The 27,678-nt window shown below is 40.5% G+C and overlaps 2 protein-coding genes and 1 pseudogene across 3 annotated transcripts; 2 read left to right on the forward strand and 1 right to left on the reverse strand.

Moving 5' to 3' along the window:
• The first annotated feature begins 1,259 nt into the window (after nucleotides 1–1,259).
• On the forward strand, nucleotides 1,260–11,326 carry ap3s1 (adaptor related protein complex 3 subunit sigma 1). Its single transcript, XM_061070854.1, has 6 exons — nucleotides 1,260–1,552; nucleotides 5,099–5,190; nucleotides 5,803–5,914; nucleotides 6,022–6,093; nucleotides 6,631–6,738; nucleotides 11,008–11,326. The coding sequence occupies exons 1-6, from the start codon at nucleotides 1,484–1,486 to the stop codon at nucleotides 11,134–11,136; spliced, it is 582 nt and encodes a 193-aa protein (XP_060926837.1). The 5' UTR covers nucleotides 1,260–1,483; the 3' UTR covers nucleotides 11,137–11,326.
• On the reverse strand, nucleotides 9,618–21,886 carry LOC133001308 (zinc finger protein 232-like). Of its 2 annotated transcripts, none has more exons than XM_061070853.1 (4): nucleotides 21,856–21,886; nucleotides 21,545–21,588; nucleotides 18,558–18,930; nucleotides 9,618–9,870 (listed from the first exon to the last, which is right to left on the reverse strand). In XM_061070853.1, exons 3-4 carry the CDS (start codon nucleotides 18,871–18,873, stop codon nucleotides 9,776–9,778), a joined length of 411 nt encoding a protein of 136 aa, XP_060926836.1. In that variant the 5' UTR covers nucleotides 18,874–18,930; nucleotides 21,545–21,588; nucleotides 21,856–21,886; the 3' UTR covers nucleotides 9,618–9,775. The 2 variants fall into 2 exon arrangements, with proteins under 2 accessions (XP_060926836.1, XP_060926835.1); XM_061070852.1 differs by lacking the exon at nucleotides 9,618–9,870 and adding an exon at nucleotides 13,168–13,974.
• LOC133002141 (AP-3 complex subunit sigma-1-like) lies at nucleotides 21,637–26,839 on the forward strand (annotated as a pseudogene).
• Nucleotides 26,840–27,678: the final 839 nt, after the last annotated feature.

Genomic DNA, 27,678 nt, shown 5'->3' on the forward strand with positions numbered 1-27,678 from the left:
TACATTTACATGTATAGATAAAAATGCCGTGCCCAAAGTACTCATTTTAATGCTTCATAACGAATGAAATATAAATCCATCGATTAATACAATAATCCTCCATACTCCTTCTGTCTGTATACTATTTAAAAGGAACAAAAATAATAGTAAGAAGAGATAAATAATCATCTTGTTCTAGTGCCACAAGGGGGAAATGTGCAATGTTACATTAGCAAGTAAACACACAATATAAACACATGGAAATACTATAACAAAGATATTAATAGGCATTTTGCCCAATGTAAACAGCTCATGTATACAGTTACAGTATTTCACATTCATGAAATAGAAATTACACAGAAAATTACCAAAGCTGAGTGAGATGTTTGTGGTTCTATTATTCATTCTTAAAATGGAATCACTATAAGACAAAGAGCAGGACTAGGTCAAAGGTCAAAGGTCCAAGGTCAATTTATTGTCATATGCACAGAGTACAAGTACAAGGGCAATGAAATTCCAGAACGGTTACAGAGGATTACAGCATAACATGAGGGAAGAGAGGAGAGAAAAAAAAACAGCCCTCAGACTATGCTCCTAGAGGAGAACAGTGTGGGAACAGGAAAAAAACACCTCAGCACAAATGCACATACAGCACAGCACAAACATTTTAAACATGACTTGCAACGGGGAGGGGTGAGGGGGGGGGGGGGGGGTGGAGGTAAGCCAGTGACTTGGGTGCTCTGTACCCAGCCAGTTGGGGGATGGAGGTGAGCCAGCCTGACAAGTGGACATCCATCCCTGCAGCCATCTCAGACGGCGCGGGGCACAGACCCGCCTGTCACACTGGGGGTACGAAGCAGACGAAGGCGTGGGATGGGGGGTGTGGGGGATGTATATCTGTGCGTATGTAGAGTGTTTGTGTAGGCCTGGGTTCTCGCCTTCCACAAGGCCACATCAGACAGTTCTCAGTTCGCAAGATTGTCGTTGCCATGGAGACAGCCTTGATAAGGTCCTTAGACAGGGCAACAATCCACAGGTGTCTTTGGGACGGGGGAAGGGAAGGGACTGATTTATTAAATATTTGAGTATATAAATAAAACACAACAGAGCTCTAGACACGTAGACTTACATGTGTGGTTATAGCATTTTTAATAATATCAATATCCGCTGGAGGGATGATCAGAGAGAGACAACAGCTTTCGTTTTTCCCCGTGTGCGTTTTTGCAGGCGGAGGAAGTTTGGTCCATCTCGGCCTCTGTAGCAGGAGCAGGGGGAGGAAGAGGAGGAGAAAGAGGAGGAGGACAAGAGCATGACTGGTCCTCTGACGTGGATTATTTCCGTAAAGAGACGATGAAGGAGTAGCGGCGTGCAGCTCCACTTCCAACCCGGGTTAGACGAAGCATCGCGACGGGATCACCCAGCCCCGAGTCCCGGTGCGAGCGAGGCCGAGCCGGGCTGACGGATCCTCCCTCTCTCTGGCTGTGGCCCCCGCCTCCACACAGCCATGATTAAAGCCATTTTAATATTCAACAACCATGGCAAACCACGGATGTCAAAATTCTACGAGCACTACGTGAGTACCTCATCAGCATCTCTGTGTGTTTTTTTAATATCCCGGATGTGATTCGCATCGAAAGGGCCACCGTGAATCTGCTGAATGACTTCTTCTTCCACATGTTTGCTCTTATGCAACCGCGAGGAAACACCAGCTCCAGCTATGGTCGCCCACAGCTTGCACGCTCGGGCTCCACCTCCCATTGTGTGGGATGAGATGTCAGCGCTGAATTATTAACCGTGTGCGAGGCGATCGCGTTCCCCGGCAGCAAGCCACCCGTGTCCGGCTCAGCTCGGCTCCAGTGTCGGTGTCCAGCTGTGGAGGAGGAGGAGGTGATGGAGGAGCGAGTTCAGCCTGTGTTTGTGTCACATGACTCCAGTGACGCCCTTGTGATGGACTCGTGCTCACTTCAACCCTCCTCCTCCTCCTCCACTGCTCCTTCTATTCACTTGATTGTCATGGAGCCACGGTGACACCACCTGCTGCACCAGGAGGAGGAGGAGGAGGAAGGAGGAGGTGCAGGGGGGAAATGACAGCTTAGGTTACATTATTTTGGACATGCTGTGTTGGCTTGTTCTCATAATTGGATTTATATATCTGGAGGTTGGCTCCCACAGCAGCAGGGTGACCTTATTATCTGCTACAGCCACGCAGGAGCATTTCGAGGGACTTTTGAGGGCCCTAGACAATAAGGGGCCTGAGGGGGAACAGTCAAACACCACCACTTAAAGCTTCAGTGTGCAGAAATTAGTGACATCTAGTGGTGAAGTTGCGTGTTGCAGCTGAAGACCCTCTCCTCAACCTCTCCTTCCAAACATGAAACCTTTGGTTGCCATCAGTTTTATAAAAACTGAAAAGATAGTTAGGTTGTTCAGTTTGAGCTACTGTAAAAAAACATGGCTGCCTCCGGCACTGATGTAAATTTAATGGCCCATTCTTGGGTTAAGAAAACGACAATTTGTGCAATTTTAGATGAAACACACACTAGTGAAAACATCACTAAGATTATTTTATATTCAATTTCTGCCAATAGACCCCTCTCACCTTAATCTTACACACTGAACCTTTAAACAAACTCCTCTTTTCTTATCACAATTATCTTTTGAATTATGAATAATCTTTCAAGCTAACTTTTTCTAGTACTGACTTCCTAGATTTGAGGGTTCGCTCTGGAGTAAAAAAACAAACATTAAATCTTCATATCATGGAGACAGAAAACAACCTTATTCACCATATTGGCATAAAAAGATTACGTCTCATTGGTTCATCAAAATAGCTGTCAGTTCTTTTTTCGATTGTCCTGCTAAACGATACGATTTTCCGTCTAAGAAGTGAAAACCAGAAAATCCAGTTACACCTGATATCTTTGAGTTTCAGACTATTTGTTTTTTTTAGATGCAACAAGGAATTATTTTTTTGTTTTTTTCTTATCTTGTGACATTTTATTCATCCAGCGCCAGTATCCTAGAGAGAAACCAGCAGATTAATCAATAATTAAACCAGCGCTAGTAGCAGCCCCAGTGAGCGTAGTCCTCCATGTTGTCTAATCTGGAGAAGAGATGAACATGCACGGGTTTCAGGAGGATAAACTGGATTTGACTGGATTATAAGTCGACTGTGTGTAGACACCATCTGCTATTTTAAAAGCTGAGGTGTAAGATTCCCGTCTGGCAGCGAGACGTAATATTTCACACATACTGTTCATCCCTTACTCAGCACTCAGTTTATCTAAGTTATGTACTGTTAAGTCAGAGCCTCAGCGAGCGGTGCTCACATGCTGTGTGTTTGAGTCTTGTGTTGTCGTGCAGTTTGTTGTGTTGTGAGAGACAGTTGAGACGAAAGCCAAAGCATCTGTCTAATCTAAGCGAGACACGTCGGAGAGAGCAGGGTGAAAAATGGACGCACACAAACTCGCACCGCAGAAAATTGATGCACCATCAATTTTCACTCAGAAGCCGGGGAGGAGAACATCTGTGTGGTGATGTTATAATAGCAAGGCCTGTGAGTGTGTGTGAGTTTGTGGCTCGGCTCTTTCGCAGCTACAAATGTCCTTTTGTGCCAAACAATCTCCCATATGCAGTAAATCAGAGCTGCAGATCTCTGTGCTACAACCTACAGAATAAAGCAGTTTCACATGTGTAGGTTACACTGTTAACCCTTGCCCTATTTAATATGTGTAATCTGTATTTGTAGTAAAGCCAATCACAATATGGATTTTTGTGTTTCAGACGTCCATATTGAGCAGTAAAACATTTCCGATACCAATAAATCCGCCTATAGGTTAAAAAAAAATTGGCAATGACTGCTAAGCTGTTATCAAACCCTTATGACAACTAATATAATTGATGCTTGATATCTTACCATTAAACCATACATCTTATTATTAATACATATAAGTAAAAATAAACCACAAATACAACCAAATCTACAGAACTTGAATGAAGAAAATAAATGTGAAAGGCTCATATATATCGATCGAGCTATAGCTATAAGCAGATCTCCTCCTGTGTAGCCCAGTAAGTTAAGGCTGGTGTATTGTTACATTAAGAATGACACTGTAGTTAACCACAGCTGTAATAATATAAAATGTCTCTATATGAGGAGTTATAATTGTGGAGGAATACTATACAATAATAAACACTTTACATCTGTTTACAGCTACATTACAGTGTGTAATATATATATATATATATAAATCCCTTTTGTAAGATTATGTTTCTGCTGTTTTTGCCTTTTTATAGACAGTTTACAGTGATGATATGATGGGCAACATTAAGGGAGAGAGTGAGGTGACGTGTGAAGAATCCAAATCAAACTGGGGAAATGTAAAGGGAAAGTTTCTTATCTTCTTACTGCTCTGCTCTTTTTTTATTCTCTGCGAGTGTATCATTAAACTGTGGGTACAGTAACCCTGCTGGTCCCGTGCTGCAAGTCACATGACCGATTCCGCCTTGCAGCCAGCCGGGTTCAGGACACCCTCTCCTCTCCAGGACATTAGCTCCCTGTGGGGAGCAGCCTCAGTGTTAGAGCTGCACACAAACATGTTCACCACCAAGTTAAATGAGAAACAAAATGAGATCATATGTTTATGATTACATTACAGTCTCATCTGAATTTTAATCTCTTAAATCGAACTCGTGCTTTGCTACCCTATTTGCACAGGAAATCTTTAAATGTGAGTCCACTCTTTAAGCTTTTCAGTTCCTGAAACACGCCTGAGCATGTTTGAGGGTTTAAACACAATCTCTTCCATTCGCAAACGATTTGATTAGTCTGCCATTATTTGGTTTGTACAATGAAATCATTGGCTGAGTTGCCTGTGGGCGCAAGTGTATGTTTAAATAGGAAATAGAAAATGGTAGGTATATACATCCTGTTGTCCCCCCCCCCCCCGTCCCCTCTCAGAGCCAATACATGTGTTTGAGGAACACAGAGGCGAGGGGCCCATTAGTTTATCTGCCAACTGAATGAAGCGGCTCACTGGAAGCAATTAAGTGCACAAACAGCGCGTTATTTACCATCTCGTGTTTGTTCTAATTTCCTGTTTCCTCGTTCCTCCTGCAGAGTGAAGACACGGAGCAACAGATCATCAGGGAAACCTTCCACCTGGTGTCGAAAAGAGACGAGAACGTCTGTAATTTCCTAGAAGGAGGGCTGTAAGTGACTTTAACTCAGTGGAAGTAAACAGCAGGAATTAATTTCGCCCTGTTAAAGCTGAGAGGGTTTTGTGAACGTCCGTCAATAGTAACAGTGTTTGCAGGTCATTTATCATTCATGAACGAGGGACTGGGTGTTGTTTTACAACAGGAAACTCCACCGCTTGCACTCGATCTTTTGTTTTTTCACCTCAACTCCTCAAACTGTGTGACACCAAAGCCAAGTGGTTATGAAAATATTGTACCGCACTGTACATTTAGCATTTAGACAAGTTCAGAGTATTAGACTACACATGATAAAGAGGGTTTACAACATTTCCTGTGGCTCAAGCTTACACACTCCTCAAGGTCTTACCTAACCTGTCTCCCTGCCATATCTTCTCATGTTAGTATATTGTGCGTCCAATCTTTTTTGTGTTGTCTTTACTTTTACTGACATGTTCACGAGTGTCAGGTCAAGCTCAGGGCCAGAGAGAAACATCCTGTGTGTATTTTTGAACTCCTCTCGTTTGTGTGTCAATTATTCAAATATAGAAATCCAGAAGTTTTTGCATGTGGTGCTTAGATCAGGACTAACGTTACTTCTTGTATCTCCTTGTTCCCTGTTCTCAGGTTGATCGGAGGATCAGACTACAAGCTGATCTACAGACACTATGCCACACTGTACTTTGTGTTCTGTGTGGACTCCTCAGAGAGTGAACTAGGAATTTTAGACTTAATCCAGGTAACAGCCGATTGAAATCACAGGGTCTATTTACACACTATATTTACATACGTGCCACAGGCCATTTGAATTCTGTCTCTCACAATCATTTACGCTTCTGTTGACAGGTATTTGTGGAGACGTTGGACAAATGCTTTGAGAACGTCTGTGAGCTTGACTTAATTTTCCATGTAGATAAGGTAGGAAATAATTTCCGTGATGATATATATTTATGCTATTTGAAGTTACTGTACTACATGCTACAACAAAGAGCTGATATTATTAGATGATGAATAGATTATAAGATCTACAGAAAATGAATCTGCAAGTATTTTGCTGGCTGATTAATTATTATTCTTTAAATAAGAAGTGCCAAATAGCTCCTAGATCGAGCTTTAGTCCCTTTGGAATTTATGTCTGGCTTTTCAATATTTTCTTTGTATGCATTTTTAGAAAAATATGAATTTAGAAAATGATTGGCAGATATTAACCTATTGTTAAAGCTCTACTGTTAATTTGTGAGTGGAGGATGGTGCATGAGCTGCAAATAAATAGTAATATAATAAACTATAATTGTAATATATTTCTTCCTAGATAAGGTTTAAATTGTAAACAAAAACTAGACATTAATAAACACCTCAATACTTTATATAGACTGTTAGAACCTATTTATTAAATGTTTTAACATCAGACACAATGAAAAAAATATATATACAGTATATAATTACTTTTTTTAGGTCCACAACATCCTGGCAGAGATGGTGATGGGCGGGATGGTCCTGGAGACCAACATGAACGAAATCATCATGCAGGTGGATGCTCAGAACAAGATGGAGAAGTCTGAGGTAAGCGTGACCCCGCCTGGCCACCTGTATGTGTCTGACTTGACTTTACCTCCATACTCTCTGAGGTATTGTATGCAGGCATGTGTGTATGCTGCACCCTGCATGCCACTCTCCAGTGAACCTGTGGATGCTCCCTACCTACTCTTGAGTGTTTGTGCTCCTTCTTTTTTCTGGCCTCTTCTCCTGCCGCTGCACTGCTCTCAGCGCAGACCAAGGCTCAACATGTTCTCTCCTGTAATTAAAAAAAACAAACAAAATAGTATCACAGCTATCACCTTGGTCACTACTTGACTTAACTGTACCATTGTCGGATGCATCTCTAAAATCTGTGACCATTGAATCTCTAATAGACTCTAAATTTTAACAAGCAGGTGATTTTTCGACCTGCTCATTGTGTTAGAGGAGAATGTGGATTTTAAACGCTGTCCATGTTGAAGTAACTGCTTCCTTAATGTGCTCTTAAGAGACATTGCTTTGCTTTCCATGCAGCTTCTGCCCGCAGATAAACACTCATTTACCCATCAGTAAAGTTTCTAATCCGACAGCCAGAGACAATTCCATGAAATCATTTCTGTTTTTGTATTGTGTGTTGATTTTTTGCCTCCACGCTCCTAAAGCATTACTGCACTAATGATCTGGTCTTGTTCTTTAAATGACTTGCCATGCACTGCAGAGATGTCTAAACACTGAGGCAATGTTTCTGGGAAGGCATTTTTTTCAATTTTTCAATGACAGATGGTCACACAAATATTGTGTTTTTCGAGTGAAGGGTTACATTATTAGGTTGACATTAATTGTGTGCTCTAATATTTAAATTTAAAAAGTTTTAGTGTGAACTACATGCACCTTTTTCTCAACCTCTGAGCTGCATTGTGTGTTTTAAACCAGACAGTGATCTTTCCTCTGGATTGATATTCTGTAGGCAGAGTATTTTACCGTTCTACAATCATCAGAGCGGCTCTGCCTCTTCCCTCTTGGACCTACCCTCGACCACAGTGTGTTTTTCACACTGATGCTAATTCAGAATGACACTGTTCATTTATAGCGCAGTGTCTGGGAAGCAAGGAGCGAGCTGTTCTTCCTCCAATCTGGCAAAGACCGATTAAGTGGCATCAGTGTTTTTTCATCAAACTAATACTTCTTAACTCGTATCTTTATTTTTTGCATTGGAAATAATTCTGGGAGAAGCTTACGATTGACTTTCCAGACGTGGTCCATGATAGGTCCTATCACTTTTTTTCTGTGGAGATAAACTGTAAATCCTTTTTAATCTGCTTTAACATTCCTCATTCCTCTTTTTTCCTGACCCTGTCTAGTTCTTTCCATTCTTCTCTCTCTTTACAGACGTTTATCTTTCAGTCTACCAGGCAGGACAGGTAGACACAGGTACTGCTAAATTTACAACCCAGTGCTTTAACCTTAACTGAAGTTTACTCTCCCCCCATAGTTTCTTCACATGGCGCTCCATGTAACAGTAAACTGACGTCACTAACATATGCAAGGGATCTTTAGTGGCAGACCCAAAAATGTGCCATTTCTCCTCTTAACTAGTGACATGATGTTATCGCTTTGGTGAATTCACACGAGGTGGACGGGGAAAAACAAAGACCGTAGAGTGTAGTGTGTAAATCTAGCAGGTGGGACTGGCTGCAGGTACTTCTGTTTTAGACATTTCTTGAACTGTGTTGACATTGTAGGATTAGAATAAAGCAGAATAACAGAAATGAGTGTCACCCTTTTAAAATCTTGATCCAGATATTTTTGGGGGGGATCTGCACCAAATTGCTCCCCCTAAAAAATATCAGCCTCCTAAATATGTCAGAATTTTTTCATCAAGATCCATAAATTATTCTTTTAGAAAACATGGAACAATTAGAAAAAGTGCAACCTATCTTGAGATATTAAAGTAATTTAAGTGGATCTGACTACTGATCTGAATCGCCCCAAAATCGGGTTGTTTGCTGACCCCTGACACATCCGTCCAACAAGTTTCACGTAAACTAGACCTGTAGTTTTTCGGTCATTCTGCTAATGACCAGACTAAATAAATTCATAATCTCATTGGTGGAGCTAATACAAATTATTACAGTTTTGTGGTTCTCTATATCTAATCAGACATGTACAAATTCGGTATTAAAGGAATAGTTCAACATTTTGGATGATTCCCTAATTTGCTTTCTTTTCAAGCGTTTTATGAGAACATCTGTATCTGCAGCTGGCAGCTGGATATCTCAGTTTAGCATAAAGACTGTAAACAGCTGGAAACATCTGGTGTGACTCTGTCAAACCGCAACATAATCCACTAGCCTGCTCCTGTAAATCTCAGTAATAAAGAGGGTTCATCTCATTTGTTCAGCTCAACAACAATTCTCCTGTTTTACAGGTCGTTATGTGTCTGATTATTTCTTGGCCCGGGGGAGAATCCATGCAGTTACTGGTCCCAGCTAATTAGAAATGTTCTGTCACTGAACAGCTCATAAAACAGGGAATTGTGTTAACACTTTTTGCAGAGATTAAACAACACGGTATAAAATTAGTTATAAAGTTAGCTTTACAGGTGGTAACAGTTTCTCGACTAATACTTTAAGTAAAGCAGAGGGGCTACTGTCTCATGCTGGATATTTTTATAGTATAGTATAGTTAAGTCTTAACTCTAGCAGCAAAGCTTATTTCCCAAATTGTGAAACTTTTCCCTTTTATGTCTCTTTCTCTAAACCACACCTAAGGTAAAGTGACTTAAACCCATGATAAAAATAAACCTCCAGACCTTTTATCCTGTGATTCTCTCCCACTGATGTCTCACAGACGAGAGCTTGGGTGCTGCTCAATTTTTAAAAGACTCCCCGACAAGCACAGACCAGAAAGTCAAACCACTGTGTGTTACGCAGCTGGTGTTACTATTTCTGTACATATGACTCACCCAGCGTTTCATTAAAACCCCACTATAATGGACCGGCACAGTTGAAATCCCGGTTGCCCGCTGCGACTCTGTCCCACTGAAGACGGAGCCCATGTGCTGGATCAGCATTCCCCCATGTTAAGGACACGGTCGTCTTTCTGTCCAACACGAGTCTCCTTGATTCTTGGCAGAGGGAGGAATGTCCATAAGACAAATGGTCCATTGAATTAATCCTGTGAAAATAAGTGGAGTGGATGAATCTACATTCCAGACGCATAAGGAGCATGTCTCATCACTAAATGATTAACAAGGTGATATGAACGTGTTCCTGAGAGAAAAGGGTGAAGAATGCGTAGCTCTTAAGTCTCATGGTCATTTTTGGGTCTGTCTCCTAAAGATTCAGTCGGGGGTTCTCTAACCGCAGTGATTCTCAAATGTCAGCTCACACCTTGAGTCGAAAAAACCCACTAAAACGCTCACTCACCGAGCTTTATTTGATTTTTCCGGACTTAAAACGCTAAATTAATTTGATACAACTTCACATTGAGATTCATTGTGTTAGAGTGAAGTGCCTCCTCTGTCCCTGAGAATAGATCTACCATGGTAGTTTAGCACAACTAGGCTTACGACCTCCTTTTGTCATCAATAGGCTTCACTATAGAAGAGTCAATGGCACCATGTTCTTGTTCCTCTATTCATAAATATGTATTTAGACAGAACAATGTTAGCAACAGTCTTCCCTGAAGTAATCCCACCGACTGCAGGTACAGTAACACCTGAATTATCATGGCCAAAGCTTACATGATGTTTAATTTGATTATTTTGTTAATTAAATTTGACGCACACGTTCTGTACACACCTATCTATCCAAACATCATTTCCGCCTTCATATCCAGCTCCATTTTTTTCTGCTTTACCAATTCTCTCCTTGCATTTTTACCCTTATCGGTCCTCAAGAGTCCGGTGGGTTCACTTTCCAAGCAATGCTGCCTTTTGTCCATTCGATGAATGTACAGTACTGCTCAGTAGGTTAAAAAACAACTGATAGGGGATTCATAATTGGCTCTGGTTGTGACGTAAATCATTCTAGAAACAAATACTGCATGTGTGTATGAGGCTATGAAGGCATCTGAATGTACATTTGCACATGATGTCTGTCCCAGTAGCTGTCAGTGCTTTTGCATTGTGTCAACAAGTGACTGTTGTTTTGTCTAGTACTTTGTTTAGCATTGTGTGAGTCTAATGTTCTCTGTTCAATGTGTTGTCGTGTACAGCATGTTTCTTTTTTTTTAATTTATTTACTGCTTTGTATCTTATCAACCCTACGTGTGTGTTTTTGTGTGTGTGTCTTTGTGTGTGTGTGTGTATAGGCCGGCATTGCAGGAGCGCCTGCTCGTGCCGTATCAGCTGTAAAGAACATGAACCTCCCCGAAATGCCCAGAAACATCAACATTGGTGACATCAGCATAAAAGTGCCAAATTTACCCTCCTTCAAATAGCGGCAGTGATTTCCTGAGCCGGCGGATGTCAGCCAGTGTTTACCATGATGCAATCTGTTTACCAAAACCTCAAATTACCAACTTTTATCAAAGCTATACATGAGTTGAAGGTACTGTGTGGTTTGTCACTCCTCGTTCTGGTGTTCTCACTCTGTTTCTCCGATTAAAGAAGACAATGTTTTACATTTTTTTCTTTTTGTCCCCTCTTTTTCGGTTTTAATATGAAGTATTTATTTATCCGTGGTACATTCCTTCTGCCTCGCTGGAGGTCGACCCTTGTTCAGCACAGATCTGTTTCAGTTTCTCACTTACATGATTTCACCTTTTCAAGTGTTTACTCAAAACGTAATGAAGTTTGGGAGCAGACTATTGGTCTTGGTTATTCCAGGTGAGAGAAATGCATCAGTGGAGGGAACTTAAAGAAACCATTTCAAATACCAAATTGGAGCAAGTCTGCTACAGTATTAAAATTCATAGGTTATAGCTTGTTTGTAAAATCAGCGCAAAGGATATTATATTGCTGTGTTACAGAAATATGGATACATATATATATACATATATGCTTAAATTAAACGTTCTTGTCTCGTTTGTATGCAAAATATTCTTCAATGATTTATGTCTTAAAAAAAAATATTTTAATTTGAATCTGTGCTGTACCCTTTTCTTTTTCAACGTAATAAACTGTCAAAACTCAAACTTTGTGTTTGTCAAATTTCTTTATTTCTAACAGGGCTTACATCAGATCAACTTCAAATTGAGATGAAAACAAAAACAATTAAACATTAAAATGACAATTTCTACAATTTCTAGGACTGCAAAGCAGCAGTGAACAGGCCCAAGCACATGCATTTTGAGGCATGGCCTGCATTTTGCGCACTGCGGCAAAGATAAACGCTTCACTTCCTGCGTCCGTCACGTGATGTCGATCCTTGCCTGCTAATTGCTCATTAGATTAAATGTTTGTTTTGAATCACTGCCCTATGATCTATGTTGTTTTATATAGATCTGTGATCTACTGAGTCCAGTATCACACAGATTTACCGATGGAACCGAACATTCCCAGTACAAACACAAGCATATAAAAATAATTATCTTAAATTTGATAGTTTGGGGACATTGCAGCTGTCTCTGAATTTAACAATCCTGCTGTATGACATTAACCGCCATTCATGTCAACGAGGGCTCGTCCGTCACCGCTGCTTCACTGTCAGTGTGTGTGAGTGTAATGCTGCGTTCCAGACGACTTGTATGTCACATATTCTGACCTGAAATTTTTCAGTGCCGATTTCATTTCAAACGTAAACAAACATGTCTGACCATGAGAAGCTCATTCATTTGTCTCGTGATGAGACAATTCAACTGTAGCCAGTGCAGCCTCCGTTCGTACAGAAACAAAAAGGAGGAGGGCGACGACGCCATTATCTCTTTATTAGACTTTTATTCTCAGAAACACATTCAATACATAAAGGAGAACACACACTGTCATTGAATCTCACTGACCAATAAACCACTGTTTTAAAACAAACATATTTAATCATATGAACTAGTTAAGAACACACATTCATACTGTGCTAGGAACACACTTTAACCTTAAAATGACATGAAGGACATAATGAAAAATCTATAAATTATGTAGAAATCAGTAGAAACAAGACATAGGGACATAAAAACTGTTAGTATATTTAAAACAGTGGACTATGAATATGTATAATATGAATATGTGCTGATAAATCCTGATAAATCTTTTGTTGCAAAGGTTGCAACTGAATCACTTCTCTCCTTTATGAATTCTCACGTCTCGTACAATAGGACTGAATTTTAAGTCCTTTACCACACTCAGATCAACTAAAATGGTTTCTCTGCTGTATGAAGCCTCATATGTGTATTTAGATTGCCCCTATGGTTAAATCTTTTATCACACTCAGAGCAACTAAATGGTTTCTCTGCAGTATGACTCATCATATGTGTATTTAGATTGCTCTTTTGGTTAAATCTTTTACCACACTCAGAGCAACTAAATGGTTTCTCTCCTGTATGAATCCTCATATGTATACTTAGATTGCTCCTATGGTTAAATCTTTTATCACACTCAGAGCAACTAAATGGTTTCTCTGCAGTATGAATGCTCATATGTGAATTTAGTTTGTCCTGTGTTAAATCTTTTACCACACTCAGAGCAACTAAACGGTTTCTCTCCTGTATGAATCCTCATATGTGTATTTAGATTGCCCCTTTGGTTAAATCTTTTACCACACTCAGAGCAACTAAATGGTTTCTCTGCTGTATGAATCCTAATATGGGAATTTAGATGGTCGCTACGGCTAAATCTTTTACCACACTCAGAGCAACTAAACGATTTTTTTTCTGTCTTAAATCCAATATCATTTAGAGGCTGTTTGTTATTTCTTGTATTTAAACCAGTCTGATGTTCCCTGGTCTCCATCCAATCATCCTCACTGTCTGCAGCATTAGAAGAGTCTTCAGTCTTGTCCTCAGTACTTTGTTGTAAATGTCCATCAGGACCTGAGTTCCTGGCTGGTTCTGGTCCTCCACAGTCCGCTCTGGTCTCCTTCGTCTCACTCGGATGAAGCTTTGACGATTTAAGTTTCTCTTTATCTTCCTCACTCTTCACAGCGACAGGAGTCAATGTGAACTTGATATCAGCCTCCTCCAGTCCTACAAGCTGCTGTCCATCCTGATTGGTCCACGGTTCCTCCTGTTCCTCTTTAATGTGGGGGGACTCTGGGTCCTCCTGGTCCACAAGGGGGCTCCACTGCTGCTGCTCAGGGGGAACCTCTTCTTTATTCACCATCAGTTGCTGGACGTTTGCATGACACACTGAAACACAAATAAACACGTTTATCATATCAGAGTTTCCTGAAGTGTTTTGAAAAACTGTCGTTTAATGTCGACTGTTGTGAATTTTGAATGTTCACATTCAGGAAGTAGAGATGTTGAGCTCGGTTACGGTCGGTGTTACAACGCAGCTCGTAAAGGAAGCGGCATAAAACAAAGGGTTTCTGGTCAAAAAGTTTAAAATTTTTAGGTCAAATGAACCAATTAGGTCACTAACAGAGGAGAACAGGGCGAGGGGAAGTTAGTTAGTTGGTTAAGCTGCTTTCAGACCTGTGGGTAAAACTCAGAGAAATGTGTCCAGACTTTCTGTTTCAGACATGAGCAACACAGCAGCAGGTTTTCTGCACAGACTCGTTCACAACAGCATCAAATCCTCATCATTCTTCAGGGGAGAGGTGGAGCAGCAGACAGAGACAGGAAGTGACGTATTACAGAGCTGCCAACTCTCACGCTTTCGCCGTGTGACACACACATTTGCATGTTTTCACACGCACTCACGCCACACTCCCAATTTCTCACGCCAAAAAAAATAATCTGATTTTGGGCCGAGACGCGTTCGTTCCTCCCCGACGCTAGATGGCGCTAAGGAGCGCATTTGTAACACTATTCGCTGCAGAAGAAGAGTTACAAGCGAGTATCTACATGGAATCTACCGCTGAAGAAAATCTTCATCTTCAGTCTGAGCAGAGACAATGGTATGTGACATGTGTTTCAATTAAGTACTCACTCTCTTAAACTTTAAATCTTGAAAGAAATTATTCGTTTGTGTTTTAGAGTGTGAACTTGATTTTGTGTGGTGAATGTAAACTCAGCTGTCATAACAAACAGCAGGAGAGTCCCTGGTTCACCTTGTGGTAGGCTATACTGCATGCTCAAAAACATCATAGCATCATTTTTTATTTAGGCTGATCACATAGCATTTATTTTTTTATCAACAGGCCAAAAACTCACTCTGAAGATCTTCCAAACAGCACTTTATACAGGTAAGTCGATGTATTCCAAATAATTTAACATAAAGACAGGACATTTTGTGCAATAGAAGTAAGTAAGCATGTTTTTGTAACAGAGTAGTTATTAAAAACCATTTGAATTATTTAAGGTAGCAAAGATGTCACGTAAAAGACCTTTGCCAGGCCCAGGACAAAAGGGAAATATTTTATATTATTTAAAGAACCAGCCAAGTCAGAAAAAACAGACAAACACACTGACAGAACAGTCAGTTGCTGCAGAAGAGCAACAGACAAGACAGACAGACAAACATGCAGAAGAGCAACAGACAAGACAGACAGACACATGCAGAAGAGCAACAGACAAGACAGACAGACACACATGCAGAAGAGCAACAGGCAGGATCAACAGTGCAGATGGAAGAAGACACAGAGGGACAGACAGAAGAGACTCCCCCAATTCAACAGCAGGGCCAGAAGAGGCGTGCTCTGGCTGGAGCAGCAACATATAGAACCCTGTTCCAAAATGAGTGGACCTCCTCATGGCCATTTATTACAAGAGGGAGCCTCAACACACACACACAACTGGTGTGCAGTCTGCAGGAGGAACATCGGACCACGCAATTCCATCGCCTCTAGGGTGCTCCAGAAAAACCCCAACACCTATATTCATGGTTGTCCTTGTCATGTGGGACATAACACCGCCAAAGCTGCAGGAGGGGGATTTTTCAAAGTGAGTTAAGGCCTGATGTATCTCTACACCTAACTTTATATTTGTATCCTAATTGCATGCATTGACTGAATGATATGATTTGATTAATGCATTGCAGGTGTCTGGTTTTGATTTGGAGGACATGGTAGTGGACATCGGTTACTGGTTCAAAGGTAGCACAAATCGGAAAGGATACCTGACAGGTATGCATGTTTGATACTATTATGTGTAATATTGAAATGCAGAGCTTTAGAAAAGATATGATATGGAACTAAATGTTTGAAACAGAGTTTTGTGAGCTGCATGAAGCTGAGTACATGGAGGTCCTCCTGCACATCTCAGTTGGATGGCTAAGCCTTGAACGTTGTGTGACCAGAATCCTGAGGCTTTACGGACCTCTTGCGAGCTACTTCAAATCTGCTAGTATGCTCATCAATTTTCAATTTCATTATGCAGCAACTACATGGATTGTTAGTCACATACTTATTGACAACCTCTTGTTTTGTGTTATTTATTAATTGATTCAAGATGAAAATCAGGCAAGATTCAAGAGGCTTGTGCAGGCATTTACTGACCCCATGACAGAAGTGTACCTGCTGTTCTACCAAGCCACCCTACCAACCTTCACTGATTTCAACTTGCTTCTCCAGAGAGAGCAGTCAGCAATATATTTGTTACATGATGAGGTGGGTTTGGATCCATTTGCTGTTTTTTTTTCATTCTGTGTTTCTTGCTGATATCTGCAGGGATCTAATACTATTTTTGTCAATGTCTTTCATAGATGGTAAAATTCGTACGCAAGCTATGTTCCAAATTTATGGTTCCAGCAGCTCTGCAATGCCATGATGATCCTTGTGAAATTGCCTATGAAGAGAAGGCAAACCATTTGCCAGGTTAGTGTTTGACTATTATTATGATCATACACTGTGATATGTGATAGATAAAATGTGATATTTAGCCTTGTACCAAGCCTTTTGCCACTTCATGAGTAGAAACCTAAGGTTTGTGGTAGTCCTTCCAACAGTGAGCTTCTGGTTGGATTTATTGCCCTATGTGTCAAGCTGACATTGCTGCATCAGGATCTTAAACCATTTCTGTTAACCTAATATGTTGTATCTGTACAGGGAAAAAGTTGAACATTGGGTTCACAACCAGGGCTACACTTAACAGGTATCTTGATGAGGGTGACATCACACCACGGCAGGTGGATTCATTCCATGAAGCTGTGTTGAGTTTCCTGACAAGTGCTGTGGGCTATGCACTTAAGAAGCTGCCACTGGAAGAGCATCTGATCAAGCACGCACAATTTGTAGATGTGCGGCAGAGGGCTGAAAGTGGCATTGAAGATGTCCTGTACTTTGTTGAAAGGTTAGTTTTTTTCTTCAATTATTGTCTATCATCTTAGCTAAAATGCTTATGATGAGGTATGTTCACTCCTAAACTGCACATGCGTTATTCTTATATGGCTTTCCCTCAAAGAAGTGTATGAACTACTGCTGGTTGATGACAATATACCTATAACTTAGCAACCTGTAACTCTACTTTCATAAATAGGTTTCCCCATCTCCTCCCATACCATGGACCAGAGGAGCATGACCACCTGGGTGAGGAGTTACTAAATTTCCAGACCATGCCAACAACCTCCCTTCAGGACATAACTGAGATGCAAAGCTTCTGGGCTGGAATGGCAACACGCAAACATAAGGTATACATTCTTTTTGTATTTCTTTTTGGCAGGTGTGGCTTGGCTACATCTGTTGCTTTTATTGATGCATGCATATATTGTGTCATACATGATGCAAACTATGCATGTTGTATCTGAACTTTGTTACAGTATTCTTACAGTATTAATCAAAATATGCTATGTTTTTCCATTTTGTTCTTGGTTCATTTTTCATAGGTGACAGGAGCCAAAGAATTTGAGAGGCTTGCTGCCGTCGCCAAGCTGGTACTGGTGTTGCCACATTCAAATGCAGACGCTGAGAGGGTGTTTTCAGTTGTGGGACTGAATAAAACTAAGACCAGAAATAGCCTGGCATTGGATGGCACCCTATCCTCAATAATGGCAATAAAGATGGCCGACCTGGAGCCCTGTTTCAGGTGGGAGCCCCCATCAGAAGTAATCAAGGCCTCCAAGAAGGCCACAGGCCAGTACAACCTTGCCCACAGAAAATGACTAATCAGCATCCGATACCTCATTTTTAGTTATTCTTGTTCTGGTTGATTGTATTGTTCTTGCTTAAAAAGGCTACTGTTTAAGCCCTTTAAGCACTTTAAGCACTTTATTTGTTGCATTTTTTTGTTTGATGGAACGTGTGGTGGGAGGCTTTGAATAATGAAAAATATTTCTCCCCAACTAATTTTGTGTCATTTTTTGCTGAACATAAATCATTAACTGCTCTTAAGAATACAATTATTAACAATATAGGTTAGGTTTCAGTTAAGAATTAGTTGAATACCATTGTAATCAAAATGTCAATCAACCTACCTTGGTCAAATCTTAAACACAGGTCTATTAATAAGGCTATATTGTGGTACATAGACAGTCATTGAGGCACAACAATAGTTTTCTGGTTGAATGTTCAACTCAAGTCTAGATGGCCCTACAAGTCATGATCAGATGAACATGAATCAGAATAAGCTCAGGTATTGCACATCTTTAGCATACCACCCAAAAATCCACTAAAATGCAGGAAATAACGTCTACTTATCCCAAAATTTCCTGGGGGTGGACCTTCAGCTATGTCTTTGCGTGTGTGGCTGCGTGCGCGGCAAAATTTTGGTCACCCCCGACAAAAATCTCACTCCAAGGTTTTTTGAAAAGTTAGCAGCTCTGCGTATTAACTCCGCTGCTCAAGCTGATGCTAGCTAACGTTAGCCTGTCAGCGGTTCCTCTAGGGACTGACCTGCTCTGTGCAGCCGGACTTCGGGCTGCATCACGGCATCGAGCAGCCTCCTCTGGCGGCGGATCTCGCGCTCTGACCGCTCGGACTGCTCCACTCGGTCCTCGTACTCTGCCACGGTTTCCTCAAGCCCCGCGAGGATCTCCTTCCCCGCCGCCGTAAGCCGCTCGGTTAGCATTGCTCTCAGCGCCGGGGCTTGAGCAGTTCCTCCTCCTTTCTCCACCTGCAGCAGGAAGTCTTCAGTGGCAGCGTTGATCCGCTCATGTACCGACACCCGCAGCAGCTGCACGGCGGACATGTTCCTCCTCTCTGCGCACATCGAGGCTCCGAGTGAACAGAGAGAGCTAGCGGCAGGAAAACAGAGACCCCTGTTGGACTGGAGGATGAAGAGGAAACGAAAGTACTAATATTATTAATTACATTAATTAAAGTATTAATTACAAGTACTTGTTAAACAAGTACTAAAGTATAAGCTACAAAATAAACTTAACCAATGGTGGAAGAAGAATTTGGATCATTCACTGAGGTAAAAGTACCAAGGCAGTAAAGTAATATTCCATTACAAGTAAAAGAACTAAGACAGTGAAGTAGAAATACTCAATAATTAAATCAATAATTAAATTTCTAGGACTGGAAAGCAGCACTGAACGGGCCCGAGCACAAGCATTTTGAAGCGTGGACACTGCGGAGAGGATAAACGCTTCCCTTCCTGCGTCCGTCACTTGATGTCGATTCTTGCCTGCTAACAATCAATTGCACAACACACTGTGAAAACTTTAAAGGAGACATATTATGCTCATTTTACCACAGTTAAAAAGGTTCCTTGGGGTCTTAATGAAATGTCTGTAACTTATTTGGTCAAACTACCACATGGATCATTTAAAACAGCACCCTTTTTACCCTGTCTAAAACAGCCCTCCTCAGATTGACCTGTTTTAAGTCACCTTTGCAAGACATAAAGATTCCTTCGACCTGTGACCACTGACACTGCAGGAGTGGAGTTGTTTGTTTACGGTTCAGCATCAAAGGATTCATGGTCCATGTATGTCCACGATAGAGAACATTGTGTTTTGATGGCGTGTAATCAAACTTTGATGCCAAGCCACGGTCACACCGTGTGACGTAAAATCGATCTTTGACTTAGTTTGTATCTCGGTCTTGTTGTGATGACACTCATCCCAATTTGAAGTTGATCTGATGTAAGCCCTGGTAGAATTTCCTCAAAGTAAAAATGGAATGGAATATGGCCAAAATGGCGGGCTTCCTGTTGCGTTTTTCAAATTGCACCTCAGACTTTTTTTTTTGGCTGGTCATGATACACCTTTGTGTCAATGTGAATGCATTCCAGGGGGCTCGGGGGAACCCGTTGAGCCATTTTTTCAAGCCTATTTAAAATTACTCCAGAATACGTACATTTTTACCACTTTCCAATTTCCTGCAAATTTTGGTAAGAATCTGAGCATGTTAAAACCCTCAAAAAGCCAATTCATTTGCCAGGAAAAAAAAAAACCTTACAATTTCAATAGGGCCTCACTGTATCACTGTCCCACACTGTTCGGTGCTCGGGCCCTAATAAGCTCATATTTAGGGCCCGAGCACTGACAGGCACTGACAGACAGTGAGGCCCTATTGAAATTGTAAGATTATTATTATTAATTATTAATTGGCTTTTTGAGAGCTTTAACATGCTCAAATTCTTATTAAAGTTTGAGCATGTTAAAGCCCCGGAGTTCTTACCAAAATTTGAGCATGTTAAAGCCCTCAAAAAGCCAATTAATTTGCCTGAATAATAATAATCCTTACAATTTGTTATTATTTACCTCCTGCGCAGAAGTGGACGCCGCACAATTACGTTTAGTTTATTTCAATATGTATTTGATACATAAACTTTCACAAAACGTGAAAGCAGCATGTCACATATTGTCCCTGGAGACACAAGATCTTGCTGAACAAAATTATGTGTTGGTGTGTGTGTGTAACCGGTCTCTCCTTGGTGTAATAAACTCTGCGTTGTGTGTTAATTTAGACGACCGGAACTTGTTTTTTGTACAGGACTTTTATATCTTTTTCTCAGCCAGCTGTTCAGAATTTCAGCAAAACAGAGCACATCCTGCTCTCAGCTGTCGGCGTGATCGTTTGTCCCAAATATGAGAAGAATCGGTCTGGTCTAATTCAAGTATTTATTTAGAAGCAATGAAACCATAACAGGCATAGCTATGGGCATTCATGCACAGCCTCGGCTAAATCAGTTATAGTTAATATAGTTAATAATTATAATAGTAGGTATAATGTGATAGGTTAAAATAATGGAGGGGTGTCGCGCAAATCAATTTGGTTCAACCTTGTTGGTCCACAGGCGTAGTCCCACGCCTCTTGTCACTGGAATCCAGTAGGTTACAAGGAGCTGCTCCCAGTCAAGCTCCTACTCTGATAGTTGCTGGGCAACTCTCCCTTCTCTGACAGTTCGATGTTGTGTTTCATAAACTGGCCTTCACTCGGCTAACGATTCTGGGTCAGCTTTGTTTGTTCATTGGAGTGACGAATATGGTGTTCCTCCTCTATCGGCTGTCTGCTATGTTTGTGTAAACAATCGGATCCTCTTAAACCAAAACAACGTCATTCTGTCTGTTCCCCAGAGCTTATCAGACCTTTTATCAAGCCAGGTGTGAGACTGACCAGCGTTGAGACGCACACACATTTCGAGCTCATTTCAAGATTAAACACTAGGAAGAAAAAGGTTATTATTAATACTTTGTGTGAAGGCCTTATATCTGGCCCAAACTGCTCCTGCCCCCACCCTCCTTTTATTTGTTTAGAGTTCTGTTTCCATAAACATCTTCACTCACACACACCCCCAGATAAGCTAAGATTTAAAATCCCCACACAGCCAGCTCCAGAACATTCTCAATACAATCACACATCATTCAAATTTTAACAACAGTATAAATATAATAACAAGAGTCCTATACAACAAAACAAACAAAACATACCTGTTCAGAATTTCAGCAAAACAGAGCACATCTTGGTCAAATGCCTAAAGTAAAAAAATACAAGATTCAACAGGCATTCTTTAAGACACACAATGGCGAACACCAACGTGCACAGAAACAACCTGGATGCTGAAACCATATCTATGGCTGAAACACTCTGAACTATCTGACAAATGAAAATGAACCATAAAAACGAATGAAGCGTCTCGACTACTATAATCTTATAATACACATGAAAGTTTTTAAACAACTTACAGATAACTTAAACCAAGCATTTTACACATTCGTGTCGCGCTGTACAACATACGTACCGCTCTCAGCCAGCTCCACAACATTCTGGTGAGAGCCGAGAAAAATAAATACAATGCCCACCTGCGACCAATAGAGGGCGCCAAACACATCAAAAACTCAATAAAAAAATCAATGATAAACAAAAGCAGAGGGACTTTTGGTGGAATCCGCCTGCAGAGACACGTCCTGGAAGTTAGAGGTGTTGCGGCAGAGAGGAGATTTAGAGGAATGCTAGTTACTGCTGTCATTGATAAACTGTCTTGTTATTAATGTCTCACATAAGTTTTCCTCCACGACACCCAGGGACAGATACACGACACGTTTGTGTAGGCAGAAGGGAGGAATATATCTGTACGTTACCACTGTGGTCACACACTTATATATTATACAGTCAACAAAGTTTAGTCCACAAGAAATCATCCATTCCATCCGCTGCAGTTGCATCTGGGGACTTAAAAATGTACATTTGTCTTTTTTCCTTTAGTTTTTTTTGGACAGACACAGCAGGCTCACTTGTTCTATCTGTCTATCTATCTATCTATCTATCTATCTATCTATCTATCTATCTATCTATCTATCTATCTATCTATCTATCTATCTATCTATCTATCTATCTATCTATCTATCTATCTATCTATCTATCTATCTATCTATCTATCTATCTATCTATCTATCTATCTATCTATCTATCTATCTATCTATCTATCCATCCATCCATCCATCCATCCATCCATCCATCCATCCATCCATCCATCCATCCATCCATCCATCCATCCATCCATCCATCCATCCATCCATCCATCCATCCATCCATCCATCCATCCATCCACCCATCAGCGCGTTATTTACCAGCTCGTGTTTGTTCTAATTTCCTGTTTCCTCGTTCCTCCTGCAGAGTGAAGACACGGAGCAATAGATCATCAGGGAAACCTTCCACCTGGTCTCCAAAAGAGACGAGAACGTCTGTAATTTCCTAGAAGGAGGGCTGTAAGTGACTTTAACTCAGTGGAAGTAAACAGCTGGAATTAATTTCGCCCTGTTAAAGCTGAGAGGGCTTTGTGAACGTCAGTCAACAGTAACAGTGTTTGCAGATCATTTATCATTCATGAACAAGGAACTGGGTGTTGTGATACATCAGGAAACTCCACCGCTTGCACTCGATCTTTTGTTTTTTCACCTCAACTCCTCAAACTGTGTGAAACCAAAGCCAAGTCGTTATGAAAATATTGTACCGCACTGTACGTTTAGCATTTGGACAAGTTCAGAGTACTAGACTACACATGATCAAGAGGGTTTACAACATTTCCTGTGGCTCTTGCTTACACACTCCTCAAGGTCTTACCTAACCTGCCTCCCTGCCATATCTTTTCATGTCAGTATATTTTGCGTCCAATCTTTACACATAAAAATATCCTGTTTCTGTCCCTGTGCTTCTATGTTGTCTTTACTTTTACTGACATGTTCACGAGTGTCAGATCAAGCTCGGGCCAGAGAGTAACATCCTCTGTGTATTTTTTAACTCCTCTCGTTTGTGTGTCAATTATTCAAATATAGAAATCCAGAAGTTTTTGCATGTGGTGCTTAGATCAGGACTAACGTTACTTCTTGTATCTCCTTGTTCCCTGTTGTTCTCAGGTTGATCGGAGGATCAGACTACAAGCTGATCTACAGACACTATGCCACACTGTACTTTGTGTTCTGTGTGGACTCCTCAGAGAGTGAACTAGGAATTTTAGACTTAATCCAGGTAACAGCCGATTGAAATCACAGGGTCTATTTACACACTATATTTACATACGTGCCACAGGCCATTTGAATTCTGTCTCTCACAATCTTTAACGCTTCTGTTGACAGGTATTTGTGGAGACGTTGGACAAATGCTTTGAGAACGTCTGTGAGCTTGACTTAATTTTCCATGTAGATAAGGTAGGAAATACTTTCTGTGATGATATATATTTATGCTATTTGAACTTTTGAATAGATTATTAGATCTACAGAAAATTAATCGGCAACTATTTTGCTGGCTGATTAATTATTATTCTTTAAAGAAGAAGTGCCAAATATCTCCTGGATCGAGCTTTAGTCCCTTTGGACTTTATTGCTGGCTTATCAATATTTTCTTTGTACGCATTTCTAGAAAAATATGAATTTAGAAAATGATTGGCAGATATTAACCTATTGTTGCAGCTCTACTGTGGGGGGGATCTGCACCAAATTGCTCCCCCTAAAAAATATCAGCCTCCTAAATATGTCAGAATTTTTTCATCAAGATCCATAAATTATTCTTTTAGAAAATATGGAACATTTAGAAAAAGTGCAACCTATCTTGAGATGTTAAAGTAATTTAAGTGGATCTGACTACTGATCTGAATCGCCCCAAAATCGAGTTCTTTGCTGACCCCTGACACATCCGTCCAACAAGTTTCCCGTTAACCAGACCTGTAGTTTTTCCGTCATTCTGCTAATGACCAGACTAAATAAATTCATAATCTCATTGGTGGAGCTTATACAAATTATTAGAGTTTTGTGGTTCTCTATATCTAATCAGAAATGTACAAATTCGGTATTAAAGGAATAGTTCAACATTTTGGATGATTCCCTCATTTGCTTTCTTTTCAAGCGTTTTATGAGAACATCTGTATCTGCAGCTGGCAGCTGGATATCTCAGTTTAGCATTAAGACTGTAAACAGCTGGAAACATCTGGTGTGACTCTGTCAAACCGCAACATAATCCACTAGCCTGCTCCTGTAAATCTCAATAATAAAGAGGGTTCATCTCATTTGTTCAGCTCAACAACAATTCTCCTGTTTTACAGGTCGTTATGTCTCTGATTATTTCTTGGCCCTGGGGAGAATCCATGCAGTCAATTAGAAATGTTCTGTCACTGAACAGCTCATAAAACAGGGAATTGTGTTAACACTTTTTGCAGAGATTAAACAACACGGTATAAAATTAGTTATAAAGTTAGCTTCACAGGTGGTAACAGTTTCTCGACTAATACTTTAAGTAAAGCAGAGGGGCTACTGTCTCATGCTGGATATTTTTACAGTATTAATATTAAGTCTTAACTCTAGCAGGAAAGCTTTTTTCCCAAATTGTGAAACTTTTCCCTTTTATGTCTCTTTCTCTAAACCACACCTAAGGTAAAGTGACTTAAACCCATGATAAAAATAAACCTCCAGAGATTTTATCCTGTGATTCTCTCCCACTGATGTCTCACAGACGAGAGCTTGGGTGCTGCTCAATTTTTAAAAGACTCCCCGACAGGCCCAGACCAGAAAGTCAAACCACTGTGTGTTACGCAGCTGGTGTTACTATTTCTGTACATATGAGTCACCCAGCGTTTCATTAAAACCCCACTATAATGGACCGGCACAGTTGAAATCCCGGTTGCCCGCTGTGACTCTGTCCCACTGAAGACGGAGCCCATGTGCTGGATCAGCATTCCCCCATGTTAAGGACACGGTCGTCTTTCTGTCCAACACGAGTCTCCTTGATTCTTGGCAGAGGGAGGAATGTCCATAAGACAAATGGTCCATTGAATTAATCCTGTGAAAATAAGTGGAGTGGATGAATCTACATTCCAGACGCATAAGGAGCATGTCTCATCACTAAATGATTAACAAGGTGATATGAACGTGTTCCTCAGAGAAAAGGGTGAAGAATGCGTAGCTCTTTAGTCTCATGGTCATTTTTGGGTCTGTCTCCTAAAGATTCAGTCGGGGGTTCTCTAACCGCAGTGATTCTCAAATGTCAGCTCACACCTTGAGTCGAAAAAACCCACTAAAACGCTCACTCACCGAGCTTTATTTGATTTTTCCGGACTTAAAACGCTAAATTGATTTGATACAACTTCACATTGAGATTCATTGTGTTAGAGTGAAGTGCCTCCTCTGTCCCTGAGAATAGATCTACCATGGTAGTTTAGCACAACTAGACTTACGACCTCATTTTGTCATCAATAGGCTTCACTATAGAAGAGTCAATGGCACCATGTTCTTGTTCCTCTATTCATAAATATGTATTTAGACAGAACAATGTTAGCAACAGTCTTCCCTGAAGTAATCCCACCGACTGCAGGTACAGTAACACCTGAATTATCATGGCCAAAGCTTACATGATGTTTAATTTGATTATTTTGTTAATTAAATTTGACGCACACGTTCTGTACACACCTATCTATCCAAACATCATTTCCGCCTTCATATCCAGCTCCATTTTTTTCTGCTTTACCAATTCTCTCCTTGCATTTTTACCCTTATCGGTCCTCAAGAGTCCGGTGGGTTCACTTTCCAAGCAATGCTGCCTTTTGTCCATTCGATGAATGTACAGTACTGCTCAGTACGTTAAAAAACAACTGATAGTGGATTCATAATTGGCTCTGGTTGTGACGTAAATCATTCTAGAAACAAATACTGCATGTGTGTATGAGGCTATGAAGGCATCTGAATGTACATTTGCACATGATGTCTGTCCCAGTAGCTGTCAGTGCTTTTGCATTGTGTCAACAAGTGACTGTTGTTTTGTCTAGTACTTTGTTTAGCATTGTGTGAGTCTAATGTTCTCTGTTCAATGTGTTGTCGTGTACAGCATGTTTCTTTTTTTTAAATTTATTTACTGCTTTGTATCTTATCAACCCTACTTGTGTGTTTTTGTGTGTGTGTCTTTGTGTGTGTGTGTATAGGCCGGCATTGCAGGAGCGCCTGCTCGTGCCGTATCAGCTGTAAAGAACATGAACCTCCCCGAAATGCCCAGAAACATCAACATTGGTGACATCAGCATAAAAGTGCCAAATTTACCCTCCTTCAAATAGCGGCAGTGATTTCCTGAGCCGGCGGATGTCAGCCAGTGTTTACCATGATGCAATCTGTTTACCAAAACCTCAAATTACCAACTTTTATCAAAGCTATACATGAGTTGAAGGTACTGTGTGGTTTGTCACTCCTCGTTCTGGTGTTCTCACTCTGTTTCTCCGATTAAAGAAGACAATGTTTTACATTTTTTTCTTTGTTTTTTTCTCTTTTTCTGTTTTAATATGAAGTATTTATTTATCCGTGGTACATTCCTTCTGCCTCGCTGGAGGTCGACCCTTGTTCAGCACAGATCTGTTCCAGTTTCTCACTTAAATGATTTCACCTTTTCAAGTGTTTACTCAAAACGTAATGAAGTTTGGTAGCAGACTATTGGTCTTGGTTATTCCAGGTGAGAGAAATGCATCAGTGGAGGGAACTTAAAGAAACCATTTCAAATACCAAATTGGAGCAAGTCTGCTACAGTATTAAAATTCATAGGTGTTTGTAAAATCAGCGCAAACAATAAAGGATATTATATTGCTGTGTTACAGAAATATATATATATATATATATATATATATATATATACATATGTGCTTAAATTAAACTTTCTTTTCTCGTTTGTATGCAAAATATTCTTCAACGATTTATGTCTTAAAAAAATTCTTTTAATTTGAATCTGTGCTGTACCCTTTTCTTTTTCAACGTAATAAACTGTCAAAACTCAAACTTTGTGTTTGTCAAATTTCTTTATTTCTAACAGGGCTTACATCAGATCAACTTCAAATTGAGATGAAAACAAAAACAATTAAACATTAAAATGACAATTTCTACAATTTCTAGGACTGCAAAGCAGAACTGAACGGGCCAGAGCACATGCATTTTGAGGCATGGCCTGCATTTTGCGCACTGCGGCAAAGATAAACGCTTCACTTCCTGCGGCCGTCACGTGATGTCGATCCTTGCCTGCTAATTGCTCATTAGATTAAATGTTTGTTTTGAATCACTGCCCTATGATCTATGTTGTTTTATATAGATCTGTGATCTAC

The sequence above is a fragment of the Limanda limanda genome, chromosome 5, assembly GCF_963576545.1.
Source record: "Limanda limanda chromosome 5, fLimLim1.1, whole genome shotgun sequence".
In the NCBI taxonomy this organism is placed as follows: domain Eukaryota; kingdom Metazoa; phylum Chordata; class Actinopteri; order Pleuronectiformes; family Pleuronectidae; genus Limanda; species Limanda limanda.

Excerpts from the sequence above, each read along its gene's own strand:
- ap3s1 (XM_061070854.1), top strand. The coding sequence starts at position 1,484 with ATGATTAAAGCCATTTTAATATTCAACAACCATGGCAAACCACGGATG. Across the intron at positions 5,915-6,021 it reads GAATTTTAGACTTAATCCAG|GTATTTGTGGAGACGTTGGA; the intron begins GTAACAGCCGAT and ends TTCTGTTGACAG. Across the intron at positions 6,094-6,630 it reads TAATTTTCCATGTAGATAAG|GTCCACAACATCCTGGCAGA; the intron begins GTAGGAAATAAT and ends TACTTTTTTTAG.
- LOC133001308 (XM_061070852.1), bottom strand. The coding sequence starts at position 18,873 with ATGTGCGCAGAGAGGAGGAACATGTCCGCCGTGCAGCTGCTGCGGGTG. Across the intron at positions 13,975-18,557 it reads AGTCCGGCTGCACAGAGCAG|TGTGTCATGCAAACGTCCAG; the intron begins GTCAGTCCCTAG and ends TTTGTGTTTCAG.